This window comes from Fulmarus glacialis, unplaced genomic scaffold (genome assembly GCF_000690835.1).
Source record: "Fulmarus glacialis isolate BGI_N327 unplaced genomic scaffold, ASM69083v1 scaffold25409, whole genome shotgun sequence".
NCBI classification, from domain to species: domain Eukaryota; kingdom Metazoa; phylum Chordata; class Aves; order Procellariiformes; family Procellariidae; genus Fulmarus; species Fulmarus glacialis.
Genome location: NW_009235614.1, coordinates 41,787 through 57,067, shown reverse-complemented (window position 1 = coordinate 57,067; position 15,281 = coordinate 41,787). Strand labels below are relative to the sequence as shown.

General features: G+C 34.8%; 1 protein-coding gene across 1 annotated transcript in view; it reads right to left on the bottom strand.

The window, feature by feature from the left end:
• CHD9 (chromodomain helicase DNA binding protein 9) overlaps positions 1-15,281 on the bottom strand; it is a 91,759-nt gene that overhangs the window by 41,889 nt on the left and 34,589 nt on the right. Inside the window, 3 exon segments of the mRNA XM_009586096.1 lie at positions 1-123; positions 3,583-3,694; positions 13,807-14,144. Coding sequence (XP_009584391.1) covers positions 1-123; positions 3,583-3,694; positions 13,807-14,144 — 573 coding nt within the window.

Sequence of the window (15,281 nt, the reverse complement as noted above, 5' to 3'; positions counted from 1 at the left end):
AGGTAAAGGGGCAGAATTCTTTTTGATTTTCACAGAAACTTTAGAAACTTCTTCTTCTGACTGTTTTCCTTCTCCTTCTTCAGCATATTTTTTCCTTTTAACTTGACGATTTGATCTTCTCTTCTGCATGCAGGAGAATAAAAATAGAGGTTTTACCAAAAACTTCCTCCAACATGAATTGCAAGTTTTGGGACACTCTAAGCAGTACTTTAGCTGTATCTAAAACCAAAGGCCAACATTTGATAGAAAACATGAAGCATGTGAATCACAGAGGAACAGAAGTAGCCATATACTATTTTTGATCAATTTTTTTTTCTGTTTCATACTTTTGATACTTTTATTTTTAGAGTTCAAAAGCAAACATGGAACAGTATTTTCAGTATGCGAACAAAGCTGATATATAACAGATCTCCCATAAGCATGAGTATTTCAACAGCAATTTCATAATACAGTATAACAGCAGTGTGTTACTGTCCAATTCAAGAATCTATGTGAAAGATACAAAGTATGCTGAAGTGTCTCTACTAAACAACAGTGCTATACAAAAAAATTACAAATATTTTCATTAGACCATATTGGTCAGATTGCTGATGAAGTCTGATCTGATGGCTAATGAAGTTTGTGGCTTTCTTAATGTATTTGTTTTCTCCTCCACCTTAATCAAGCTTGTTTAACAGCAGCATTTGGCTTACTTTGCGGTTTATCTCTCTAATCTTCCACTCTTGTTTCTGCAAGAATCTGAGGACAACAAGTTCCAGTTGGAGAAATAAAGTTCAGTCTACGAAAATAATTCCTTCTCATGCACTGTTTAAGTTTCAAATACTTAGATTATTAGGATATTGCATATCCTTTCCACCCCTCAGTACCAATATATGAGACACCGCATATTTAACCATAAGATTAATTATTAAATCCATTGAATAAATAATGATAGCAGAATCAAACTAGTTAACTAACATTTGAAAACACTGCAATCTGCTTTAGAGAACTGATCATCACAAGAACAAAATCAGCAAAGTAAAACAATCTATAAAATAAATTAATTATATTGAGCTACACAGCAAAGCGTATTTTTGTTTAAGAAAAGCCACTGCTGGTTGCAATACACTGTAGTAATCAGTTGGGAGAGGAACAAGTTGTGAATAGAACAAATACCAAAATCCTGTGGTCATACTGGCTTCTGCAGAGCAGATATTAAGTAACAGTAAGATTGCAGCACAGGAACTTTCTTCCTCACTGTTAAATTTAGTCCTTGGTCTGGCTGGCATCTGGTAAAAGACCTAGCTATACTTTAACAACTACATTTTAAGTATTTTAGTAAGGTAGAGTAGTAACACTACATATAGAGTAAAAATGAAGGAATGGGCATCACCATTCTTCTGGAGAAGCTGGGACAGTGCACATACGAAACTACTCAATCAGCTTTCCACAATAATGTAGCCAGATTAGCTATTCTTCAATAAAAAGTGAGTGTGTGCGGGGTATTAGCACAAAAAGAAACTTCAGATTTCAACAGACACGTTAATGTGACATAAAATGTCACATTACAGTTAAATCAACAATAGTTTGCTGACAGAAATATAATTTTTTTTTTTTTTTAAATGCCAGCTATTAATAGGAGCAATGCAAAATGATGTATGAATTAGGAAAAGAAGGATTAAAAACCAGGTTCATACTCATTAAGTATTTGTTGAATTTTTCAAAACCTAAGGAGGCATTAACTGGCATTTTCAATCCTTCTCATTATGTCTTTTCTTAAGGTATGAAGTGATTAACAAAATGTCAACAGACGTATGTTCTCCAACATATTAATATATAACCTGAGTTGTTTGAAAAAAACTTTGTATTTCCCTGAGCTGAGAAGCATGGTCATAAACAAATGGTGTAAGGCACAAAATAAAGCAGTACAAGACATTTTTCCAAGAAATATATCAATGTATTTAAGGAAGACACTTGCTGTGAAACTAAGCATCCAAAATGAGTCACAGTAAAAAAAAGACCTAAAATTGTCCCCCAGAGCTTAGAAATAGACAGCTATTTACAATAGGAAAAGAAAATCATTAAAATGTTCGAAAACTAAAGAGCGAATGAATTAATGAATTAAAGCAACTTATGTCTTTCCTGCTATGCTTCTCGCAAACTCCTTCGAAGATAGACGGGGCAGTGCTGTGACATTCTGCAGTACTGTTTTTTATTATCCCATGCCACCCCTTATTATCTCTACCCTCTGTTCCCTTCACACCAGGATCATGCGATTTGATGATACTCCCTGTTTATCCACACTAGAATTGAAGATGACCCTTGTCGTGCTAAAAATCAAATATCCAAAAAACCAAAAGCAATGAGAAAAAAGAAACGATCTTCAGTCTTTTGTATTATATTTGTTGGCCTACAAATTTATACCTATCTGATTACAGAACACTATTGGTTAAGTTACCAAACCTGCTTCCACCTCCTTCAGTGTACTAAATGGACTTTCTATACCAAGACAAATTCCCTGAGAAATAAATAATTTCATGTTCCCTTCCAGGTAACCTTTACCTAAGACAAGCTATCACTTAAGTTAATAAAAAGTCATTCTGGGAAATGGCTTCTGATCCTTTTTTTCCCCCCAGCATTATTATCTGTGAAATACTAAAGGTCAACTCAGTTTCTCATAATTGTTTTCTGACATTGTCATCAAATAATGCACTTAATTTTTACTCAACACCACCTTATTTTGAATATTGATTTCATCTCTGTGGATGAAATTGCCACAGGATAAAAACATGTGCACTTCCAGCATACAACCTTACTTTTAATGGAGTTTGCCCAAAAGCAAGAAAGTTATAATTCTGCTACTAACATATGCATAGACAGGATATAATCTCTTACAAACAGTTCATACTTCTTTGCGCATAAGCTTTTTAAATAATTAGCTATGCTACTATTATACCAGGGCAATCTATGAAAAAATTGCAGAAAGTAAGTTACAAAGGAGATATTCCTCAAGGGAATGACTCCACCACTTTAATACTTGATCTGGCACTTCCTTCAGAAATATTTCACAAGCAACTAGAACCTATCAGCATATTGATCATTGCTCCCTCCAAATCCAACACTGCAAGAAATCAATTCTTTCCATTTCTACAGAAGCAAAGCTTAGAAAAAACAGTAACGTTTGAAACAAGCCTTTTAAATGTTCTCAAAAACCCAGTTTCACTGACAAATGTCCCTTCTATTAGGCAATCTCTGCATTTTCCCCACGAAGTCAGACAAAGCAAGGATCAGGTCCAACTGCCAGCTCAATAGGTGAGTCCTTACAGTCTCAGATCTATGGACCGCTGTACTGAAATGAAACCGACACAAGCAAGGCATTGATGTCCTATTACAGAAAGGGGACTCTAGCCTGTAAGATTTTCTGGTTTTCAACTGGGAAAAGTAGCTGATAATGTAAGGTTCTACCTATGAGAGATAGACAAGTAGTGAGAGAGTAACTGTCATTGTGTCAAAAGAAGTATAACTTTTTGGAGAGAAGGGAAAAAAGACCTGCAGAAATAACAACACATACAAATTTAAACGGGAAAAATGCTCACTACTTACCTGTGAATCTTCATCTTTCAATGGCCGCTGCGGAGTCTGCTTAGCATCAGACAATTCATCTGAAGATTCATTTTTTCTTTTCTGCTTCTTACCCAGCGTGATGATTAGCTTTCTGTTAGGAAAAAACCCCAACATCTAAGTGAATGCCGTATACTGGGCTACTTAACTTTAAGATTAAAAATAACACCACATCCACTAGCAATTTCCGTATTCTTCTCAATATAAAACTCAGGAAGCACCACTGTCTGAAAAATATGTCTCAAAACAAAAAGCTAAAACTTTACAGTAGACAGTATTTTCTACTACTGTTACTGAGGTTCTCCATAGGCAAGCAGTTACCTTACTACCACAAACTCCGCTGTATCATACATATTTTAGATCTATAAATGAGTAAGAGAGATGGAAAATCCAACATTTAAACTAATTGACAATAGTAAACTACACAAAGTTAGCAAAAATACCATCTGCAGACGACAACAGCAGAAGATTTATCATAAACAATTTATCATTGCAAAATATATCTTCTCTTATTTTTACTCAAAAAAATTAGCTATGGACAACAATCTAAAATCATTCAAAGCTGTCTAACATGCAAAATTTCTATGTTTAAATAAGTCATTCAATGGTAAAAATGAGGTAATTGCATGACTCCTTTTTGCCCTTTAAAAAAAAAAAAGTAAAAAAAGAGAAGCGGTATTCAAAACCCAGTAGTTCTATCTGTAAGAAATCTTAAAACCTCTCAGGATATGTTAAGAACCAACATTGTGCTGAATAAGTTAGTTAAATTCTAATGAAAAAGCACCAATTATTTCTTTGTTCAGATTTAAAGGTTATGCTGTAAATCATGATACCAATTCATCTGATTTGTTCTTAACTAAAGGGTGTCAAAATATTTCTTTTTACATATTTGAAATGTGCCAAATACTCCTCTTTAAATATGTTTTCAGTGGCATAATTGCAGACTGATGACAAACTCTCCAATAAAATCACAGATAAAGAGCTGTCCTATAATATGTATTTTATACAGTATTTAATCATCACATCTGTGTAACAGAAAACGAGGTAACTGTTCCAGCATACAAGCCTCTTTTGCCATTTTACAGAACAAATGAAACACAAAACTTGAGTCTTCATATAGACAATACAAGTTATTTTACACCAAAGTAGCATCAAGTATATTGGCCACCTGAAAAACCACTGATGAGAAGGTAGTGGTTGAAACACTTGTATCTCATTTATTTCTCTTTGCAAGTGTCCAAATAAGACAACTATCACGTATTTATTATGTCCAAACTAACAGTCCACACAGAAAATGAAAATCTTAAATTACCAAAACACTATGGATAGTTTAAGCAACATAGCTTACAAAAGATTACAGGCATATTTTAAAAAGCAATGAACATTTTCATTGGTTTTCAGTATTTAGCCACTAGGTATGTTCACTGGAAAGGTTAAAAAAAAAATAAAGAAAACATTTTCCACTCCCATATTTTTCACTTCTAGTATGAAGTGAATGGCACTGGCGAATGCATGTTGAAATTAAGCTGCAGTAAACATAATCACAGATCTGCTTGTTCAAAAGTAAATTCTGGTCCTCAAGTCCTTGCTTTTCATTAGGTGTTCCCCGTGTAATTATTACTTAGAAATGTTTCATAATTGCAGGAAATAATTTCAACAATGAACACACTGGTTTTCCTACTGTCTCCGAGAGTAGTTTGGGGTTTTTTCCCCCCCTCACTTTTCAATCTCTGATTAGGATTCTTTTTCCTTTTCTTAAGACTGTTGCATTCTCAGATATTTGTCCAGTAGGACTCTTTCTGGTAATGGACTTGGATAAACCACTTTTTCCATTTTTATCTCACTTTGTTTCATAGAATTTAAGTGTTACATTAGCACTTGTCAAATAATAACAACGTAAAATTACCTAATATATTCCAAAGTGATGCAGACAAGGCACACTGTGATTGAACTTCTAAGCTTGTTGTTAAATGGAATTGTGGATGCTAAAATTTAACATGGATTTAAAGGGATAACTTATGAGTGAGAATTTCTTGGAAGACCAGTAAATTCATGAAACTGTACCTATCTCTCAAAGTTCCTGGTTTGCATCTTTGGAGTTCGGGAAAATACTAAGAAGTATCATATATGTTTTCCCTGCTCTTACATTCTTCTCATTGCATCTGCTTCTGGCCATTGCTGGAGAGAGGATACCAGGCTAGATGAAACTCTGGTCTCAACTGGGCATGCACTCTATTCTAAACTTTGCCCATATGTCATTAAGTGCAACAAGCTGTGCTGACCTGTACCTGTTCCTTGTTCATCTTTTCATTGAAATAACTGGACATAAAGCATATTCAATCCAGTGAAATCACATGCTATAATTTGCAAGTTATTATTTTTTGACCAATAAATAAGATCCCAAGTCTCCTCTTTGATTTGGAGCAAAGGCATTAAAGGCCTGATGCATGTATGGCATGTAGAGACGATTGTGAATGTGATACACATTTTGATTTTCAAATGAACAAGATGACTATTAACAATGAAGAAAAATGATAACTACATGTTCTTTCATCAAATAAGTGTTGAGATAAGTCAAGCTGGAAGGGGTCTCTGGAGGACATCTGGTCCCTACTCAGAACCAACTTCAGAGTTCTTGTATGCTCAGGCTAGTCAAGTTCTGCTTATCTTCAGGGCTGATATCTCCCTGAGCAACCTATTCCAAATCCTGATCCTCTTTTGTGAAATGGTAGATTAAAATGCTTCATAAATGCATGTTGCTATGTTAAGCATTTGTATCCGTGAAACCATAGTTCATCCTCATTTCATGCACTACTGCCTAATATTTTAGGCTCAGGTTCCTTTTGGATTCAAGAAGCACAATATTAAGAAAGGCAATGACTATTTTACTATGGGTTGTAGTGGTATCCACTGAACAACAGAGGATTTTAAGGACTTTCTGTTTCAGAACATGGGCTTATTTTGTGATTAGAGTGCTCTAGCTACATCTTTCCTCGCTACATCTTTACTCTCCTTCTCTGTAGTTGTAGTCCCCCGTTGTGTTCACCTCTTGCTCCGCCCCTGCAGTCTTACACATAATATTCCATTTCTCTGTCAGCTTTTTTGTCTTATCTTGATCTTGTATTCCCTACCCCCAGTACTTCTCTTCACAAGCATCTCCCTGAAATTTTCTTAACATCTCCTCTACACGTTTCAGATCAGAATGTTTCCTCCTCTACATGGATATGGTGCCAATGAGAGGAATAAATGCACAGTTTCACTTCTTTCTGATCCAGTGCCCAGAACCACAATGCTCCTTGCTATCAGAAGTTGCTGAACGGCAGTATGGTGCTAAAGTCACGCATTTCTATTAGTAAAAGTGCAATCTGCTCATATTTTGGCCAAAAAATTCTAAAAAATCTGCTATGTGAAAACAATGATTTTCAGAAGCTTGTAAACTGCATCAATTCTGTGAAAATTTTTCATTGAGAGAGCAAGTTTTCTTGCCAGTTTATAAATTTCTGCATGAAAGCATAAAGATCCTTGGCTAAAATCCCTTTTTCCACCCTGAAACAAACTGTTCTGAACAGAAACTATCTATGCTGTTTCTATGAAAAGAAAACAGCACACTGTAGACACAGAATAAATAATATCACTAGAATCCATTCCAATTTCACTTTCTCTTGCCGTTTTAAATTTAAAATGTATCTTACTACATAACATCTAGAAATACTCTAACAATTAGCGTAGATCTGCATGAAAGCATAAAGATCCTTGGCTAAAATCCCTTTTTCCACCCTGAAACAAACTGTTCTGAACAGAAACTATCTATGCTGTTTCTATGAAAAGAAAACAGCACACTGTAGACACAGAATAAATAATATCACTAGACTCCATTCCAATTTCACTTTCTCTTGCCTTTTTAAATTTAAAATGTATCTTATACATAACATCTAGAAATACTTTAACAATTAGACAGCGTAGATTTCTTCAACATATATTTCCTTCTTCTATAACTACAAACTAAAGATGTTGAGAAGCTTATACCAATGGAAAAGTTTAAAAAGAAGCCATCTCATGAGCCATTATTACTTCTGATCCTTAGCACAAGACTCCTAACATGGTTTAGGTCCACAAAACTAAAAGACTTAAAGTATCAGCAAGACCACCAGGAACCACTATTTGAGGAGCATCGCAACTTCTTTCTCATAAATTAAGAACCAGCAAGAATTTGCCCCATACCCCTTCTGTTTGATAGCAAAGAATGTGACGAAAGAGTTGTCAGCACTTTGAACAGTTTTAAAGTTATAAAGAACAGTTTTCAAAGCCTTCCAAATAGTGAACATGGGGAAGTATTAAAGAGGAAAGAAAAGAAAAACAGCAAATATGTATTAGGCATGTAAGAAATAATAAGTATTGCTGGCCTTCAATGCATGCCTTTAAGACATCATTTCACTTCAATTTTCCCAAAACAGAGAAACAGCAAGTGACTTAATTATTAGTGTCCAAAGCCACCTCCCAAATATTTTAATATTAGTATTTCTTTCTCACTAAAAACTCAGCTAAAAATCTTATCTATTAGCAAAATACAAAGTAGGTATTTCCTTGACAACATAGCATATCCTCTTGGAATGAGAATTAAATTGGTTGTACAAAAACAGTAGCTCTTATCCTTTCAGCGTATGTTTAATAAATAATACTAACACACTAATACTAGCCACTGTCTCCTTCTCCAGTTATATTTCAAATTAATAACTTTTGGATTGTGCATAGATTTTTAAAACACTCCTACAGTCTTACTAGAACCAACAGCCATTTCAAGCTCATACAACATTGGAATAATAATGTAAGAGAACAAACAAGTGTTCAGTTATTTATTTGGTAAGACCAAACTATTTTGCATTCATGTATTTTTCAGTAGAAACTTAAGATTGTGTCACTTAGACCCAACTTATGCATCAAACTAGAATCTGGGAGCAGAGAAAACTTCACCAAGGAGTCACAGATCGGTGCATGCAAAGACATCCCAGAACGATGATCAAATTTGGAATTTGTGTGCCATTTCTAATCATGACAGAAGTTTATGATGTAACAGATCTAACAGAAAAAAAGATTCAGTGAGATCTCTTCCCTTTGAGCATAGATCTATTAGCCAACATTTGCGTGACTTACACAAAACACAAAAGACAACTCACAATGTCCACCTTCTAGGAAATTCACTTCAAGTTCCATGCATTTAAACTGAAATGATACAGGATCAGCGTTAACAGGCAAATCGCTTCCTTTCCAACCCTGTCGCCATGTCTCCTGTTGCTAACTGAGTTTACAAAGGTTTCAAACCATCTTAACAGTATCCTATCAACAAGCATCATATACAGATTTTCTGTCAGGGTCTTGGGTCCTAAAAATGCTCTGTCTTATGAACAGTACATGTGAGACCTACTTCAAGGCAACAACAACATTCTCTCATTTGAGTAGTGAACAGGATCACATAGGACTTGCTGGGTTCATCACTACATAATTTAAGGGTTAATTAAAAGAAAAATCCACCATTGTTCTTTTAGCACATGAAACAATACAGCCATTTCTGATAACAGGAAACAGTTCTGAACTTAAGGACTACCACCCTGAATCGAACTTCTGTAAATCACATTCTTAGGATTTGGAGAATTCGTTTATTTATTTGAACTATGCGGTGATAAAAAAATTTCCTAAATGTAGTCTACTGATATTGTCCTTTACATCACCAATGCAGAGCTGCTGCTTTTCATCAGGGCCATGATATTTAATTTTATATTTGAGTAGGTGGGAATACATTGAGAGCTATAAAACCTAAATGCCAATCTACTTTTTTGAACACAGAATGTTCACAAACTCATAATTCTTCTATCCTTCATATCAAGTGGTAAGAAGTAGACTTTTTAATTTAAATATGCATCACCTTAAATGGAAGAACTAGAGTTATAATCAGTTAGAAAAGCTTATAAATGGAAATAAGTTCTATGCAAAAATATTAAGGGTTTAAATAGATTCCTAAACATCAGTGCACCTTGGTAAATAGCCAGGATACGAAAAGTGGTTCTGCAGTCCTCAGAAAAATTGTAAAGTAAGTTAATTTTGAAGAATTAACTTTATCGGTAATCAACGCATAAAGCTAACTGGTTACTTCATTTGGTAACATGAACTACATCACACATGCATTCTTCTACTTGTAATAATTTCTGTCATACGCTTAGTGTTCTTGGTAATAAAAGAATTTAATCATTTATCTTCACTAATGCTTATGGCAGAGAAACTTTACTAATCACTGAATCGAGTTCTAAACCACTTGACTGAAATTAACAGGCATTATTTCTATGACTTCAACAGGTCAGAGGATTACAAACCTTAACCCCACCTTTAGAAATAAACTACAGCCTGTCTAGAAAGTAACTGCTAATAATTTATAACTAGCAATGATAAATTGAAAAGAATCATGCTATAAATTTTTTCTGTACGTGTAGATCTCATAGGAGTTACTAAGGAAAATGTAAACAGTTAACATGCAGCCCCCAAAGACATACCAATTATGTTTAATTAGCAAAAGAAAAAAAACCCCCAAACTTAAAAAATCATCCTGTCCCCTAAATTCCCTAAATTAAGATACCGTAATTAAAACTTATCTTGATCCTAGATGAGGGCTACTCAATTTCAGTAAAAGCTGTACTGTATTACATTCAAAAGCACACTTTTTTTTTTTTTTTAAATTAATGGCTACCACACAATTTTATCAAGGTCTGTTCAGCAGCTAGTGTTCCAGCCCTGCCAGATCCGCGAGGCAAAGTATTTCATTTTCACAGCTGGACAACTGTGTATCTCTGCAAATCCTCCTCAAGAGCAATACAAGACACGCTACACAGGATATGCTGACAGACAGGACCCTTGTAAGATCCCAGCAAAGTTTATGATCACAATCTAAGTAAGAGTTTACTGTTTGAGTGCAGGACCAGGGAAGGTACAGTGCTTATATTGGATACGCTACGTTTGACAGTAGCAGAGATGTGAAAGATCAGATTAATACCATTCTCCAAACACTTCTCAAAAAAAAAAAAAAAAATCAATATATTTGTTAGTAGTTTTTGCTCTTTCAGCTCCCTATTAGCCTGCAAATCAAACAGGAGTCACCTGAAACATGAATCTGACTTCAGATCTTCTCAAACACGCATAACTCCACACCCTCTCCCGTACCAGTTTGGCTCTCAGAATCCAAACTGAATCAGCATATTTAACAATTACTGCAATTTGAACATGTTTGCTACAGAAAACACCAAATGAAAAGAAAGATATTACTCTGGGATGGACATACCATAGTGGAACTCCTTCTAAAAAGGAACGCCAGATGCACTCAAACAAATTCGCCACTACTGTTAAAAACGTATACTTCACTTATTCTTTTTACACTGTAGACCTTTATTGGTTGTAAAGTTTTACTCATGATTTTATTGGTTGTAGAAGAACTACAGTTGATAAGAGCTTATAACAGTTAGAAATTATTTATCTTTTTAATCATGAGGGAACTTCTTACTGTCTTCAGGTTTTCTTTCCTGCTTAAATGGCAAGCAATGTCATATATACAACTTTGCTATTTTTTAAAGTTTTTCTCCTTATTGAGTAAAAAAGAAAAAAAAAAAGTAATTTTCCTCTTACAATTTTAAACAGATCTCAAAAATCCTTATTTCCAAGAGAAAACCAAAAGTTGTAATAGAATTGAGGTCCTCCCTTCCTCTTCTTGCCCAATAAAGCACTTGTCTTCTAAAGGTATTATTTATTATATGGTAAAATGCTCTCCCAAGGTTCAGTCAGAGTTTGTTTTATTTTAAGATAAATGAGAAAACCAGTGTAGCAACCCACAAATTCAAAACCCCAATCCTATTTTCACAGAACAGTAATTTCCAGGATGTGCTTAGATTCGTTAAGTAGTATTTTCCTAAGAATGTAAGACAGGAAGAAACCTTTAGAAGAGTTGTTTAGCCTTCTAAAACTCTTATTAGTTATTGGATTTAATTTTGTTCTTCTCTAAATAAAACAGATTTTATTAATCACACAATTTTTTAAACAACCTTTGAAAACACAAGTATAGCCATTAGTTACATGTGCATAGAAAACAGTCCGGGAAGATTATTCTTTAGAACAAAAAAAATCAAGGCCTTCTTGCAGTTACTGCTCTTCAAAACAACCATAGTATATTATTGCTAAACAGTTAATATTTTATGTATTTATATAAATAATATAAAATAGTGCTAACACAATATAAAACACGAAACTGTTTAGATACAAAAATGAAGTATGTGGATGCTTCAAAGCATTTGATTTACTGCACTCCATGAAAATACATAGAAATTCTGTAAAATCTGTAATAAGTGGCTCTAGAAGACTCTCTTCGCTGCTCTTTAACAGGATCTGACTGCTAAATCTTTAGGTATGTGTCCTACATAGTTAAAGCAATACCTGGCAGCATGATTAAGTTAACGTTGAGTGCTACCGGGGCATTAATTGATTAGAGTGGCAAATAATGGGCAGGCAAACCTTCACAGCTCAATGCAAAATTATGAAAAGTTGACCATACTTAATTAAGTGGGAGTCCGTCTACCAGCTTCAGTGGATCCAGCACAAATAGCATGGTTAAAAACACAGTTTGAGAAAGTCTATTTCTCAACTGGCACTGCCTTATGAAATCTTGAAAACTGATCCTAACTGATGAGCCCAGCTAAGCATTTCATGAAAACAGAAAACTGAATGCAGAAGTATAAATCAAAGGCAACAGTTTATTTCAGTTTTCTGATTAAGAACAGTAAAAATATGAGAACTATGTAGTATACCATAAGGATGGTATTTTGCCAGGTTTTGTTAATTATCCATAAGAATGAATAAAAAGCATAGTAAGGGCAATTCACACAAAGCTTCAGGAAACTGACACTAGCTAAACAACACTGTGTAAGTTTTCTGATTAGATAGACACACAAAATGTCTGTTATAGAAAACAAGTAAATTCAGAAACATGAAAGTGAAATCAACTCTGGAAGTACATATCCAAAATCCCACTTGAAACAAGATGGGGAAAAAAAAAGAAAAGGAAGCACTATGCATTGTGCTATGGAGTATTATGAGCAGCATTCACATGCCCACCCATAAACAGAAGAGAAAGAAATGAAGACCATGAAAGTCCAGGTTAAGAATGAAGTTGAGTTTAGAGCAGTAACCTTTATACTACAGGATAACTTCTCAGGGAAGTTGTTTACTTCAAACATGTAAGAAAAGCACTGATATCTAGAAAAAAAAAAAGAAAATGCAGAGAAATGGGCTGATTAAAAGAACATTCATTTCTGCTCCATATACATGAGAATATACATATGTATGAGACATTTAAATTTGGAGAAATATGCCAGTTAATATTTCTGTTACCGCAAAAAGAGCATTGATTTGAAAAATAAAAATCAGACTATAGCTAAGATTTCCATTTCAAGTCCTGACCGACATACTTAACATTGGATATTACACAGTTTCCTTTAAAAGTATGTAGGAGAACTAGGTTAGCTCTAGAGTCAGAAGACGTGCCACCTACTGAATCCCTTGGAGCGTTCTAACATGTAACATCTTTTGAAAGCTCCTTACCCCAAGGTACCCACCCAGCCTGACCCAGCTGAGTCTGCAAAATTTTTATGAGGGCAGATTAAACTGGCTGAAGACTACAAAGTGCTTAGAATACAAATTTCCCAATACGCACTTTACTTTTGATACATGTGATATCTACAAGAATATTCACTTGCTAACAAGTTCATTAAGCTTCCAGTTTCTTCCTATGCAGTTTATCATGCATGCTGTATTGAAGATACATGCCAAAATCGATAAAGACAGCATTTATAATATCAGATAAACTTAATTTGGAGTCAGAACTGATTACAACACCAGATGAAAGATACTTTGGTCTTGTCTATGCTTCAAAGTATAGAATAGTTTAGGATATGAATTTAAAATAATTCCTTTCAAAAGGACAGTCCTACAATGATTTTATCTAAAGAGAAAACAGAGCATTCTTGTTCCTGAATGAGAGAGTCCACACATGGACTTGATCAGGAAGAATTTTGTGTAGGCAGTGGAGGAGAACATTTTATTATCAGTAAGCAGTTTTCATTTTAATCAGGGATTTACAGTCTGAAGTGAAGTAAGAAGACATTTTCATCTACTTACCCAATTTTTGTTTTCTCTTTAATTTTGGATGAGGCACCAGTTTTCGGTTTTTTGCTCTCCTTGTCCTTTGGTTTGGATTTAACTTTTCTACCCTTCTTATCCTCTTTTCCTTCAGCTGAAACACTGGGGAAGTTTTCAGGACTCATTACTCGTGGAATGTTTCTCTCTCCTCTCTCTTTTGCTTTTGCAATCGCTTCAGATATTATGCGATTTGCCTTCTCTTGTTTACTTTCTGAGTCTGCTTTTTTCTTCTGCTTCTTTTCAGACATTGCCCTCACCTGGGTATTCTGCAACTTAGTATATGATCCTGAACCATCAGTCTTCTTGGAGGAAGGAGGCTGTAGCACGAGACAAAAAAAAAAAAAAAAAACAAAAAAACACACAACAAAAACCACCTTATTTTAAGAATATAAACATTTCTTGAAAGAAAAAGGGCAAATGTTTTTGATCTGGATATGCATTTAAAAAAATTAAACTGGCACGGACTCATGCAGACACAAAAAAGAAGGAATTCTGTTTATACCACAGAATGGCGTGGGTTTCAGAATAACTACACCAATTGTGGGTTTTAAACAACCAATCCACGTACTGAAAATCAGTTAAAAAAAAAAAATCTTTCTAAAATTCTCTTAGCCTTATTTCCACCTCTTGTAGTTAGAGACACGGATCCTTAACCTTTCAAGCATTCCCATACATTTGACATACACCTCCAACATCTCCAATAAATGTTCTTCTCATAAAATCTGAAAAAGCAAAGAATTCCCGAAGGTAACAACAGCATCAGTATTTCACCTTTGGTAAGATACCAGGAGCACAGATACCTTAAAGACGACGAAAGATCTACAAGACTAACTGAGCGTTAAACAGAACAGATGCTCGAACAAAATCAAGATTAAAAAACAGACAAAAGATAAAACCAAAACTAAAATTACACAGCTCTATAGTCATAAAAAGATCAGCAAACAGCATTTCTTTTATTTAGATCACCGTAAGGTCAGTGCCTTAGTTAGAAAATGTAACTTGTTTTTGTTTTCAGGTTTTTAATCACCGTTTCATAGACACAGAGTTGTTTACACTAAGAACGCAATATTCAGATTATCAGCCTCTCTTTAAACAGGCTAGAAGACATGTTTTTGCTTTCCTCCCCTCCCCCTTCCCCTTTGAGGAATGGAAAGAATTTCCTATTCAAACAGACAAAAACCCCAGCAGATAACAGTTATGTTACGTTCTCACCCGTAAATGCGCCTCTGCCTACAGCATGAAGAAAAGCCACCAGGAATTTCCAAACGCATTTTCTGGCCAAATCCAGTGCACTTCACTGGATACATTTTCTATACGTGCCTCATCGAAGGCCTAACAGCAGCGCTGCAGCACCGGGAAGGAGGCAGGGTTCAGGATCACTCTCTAAAATGCCACCTTAAGGCCTACAGGCTATAACAAATAACCAAGACTCGAGAAAACAGCAACAAGCTCAA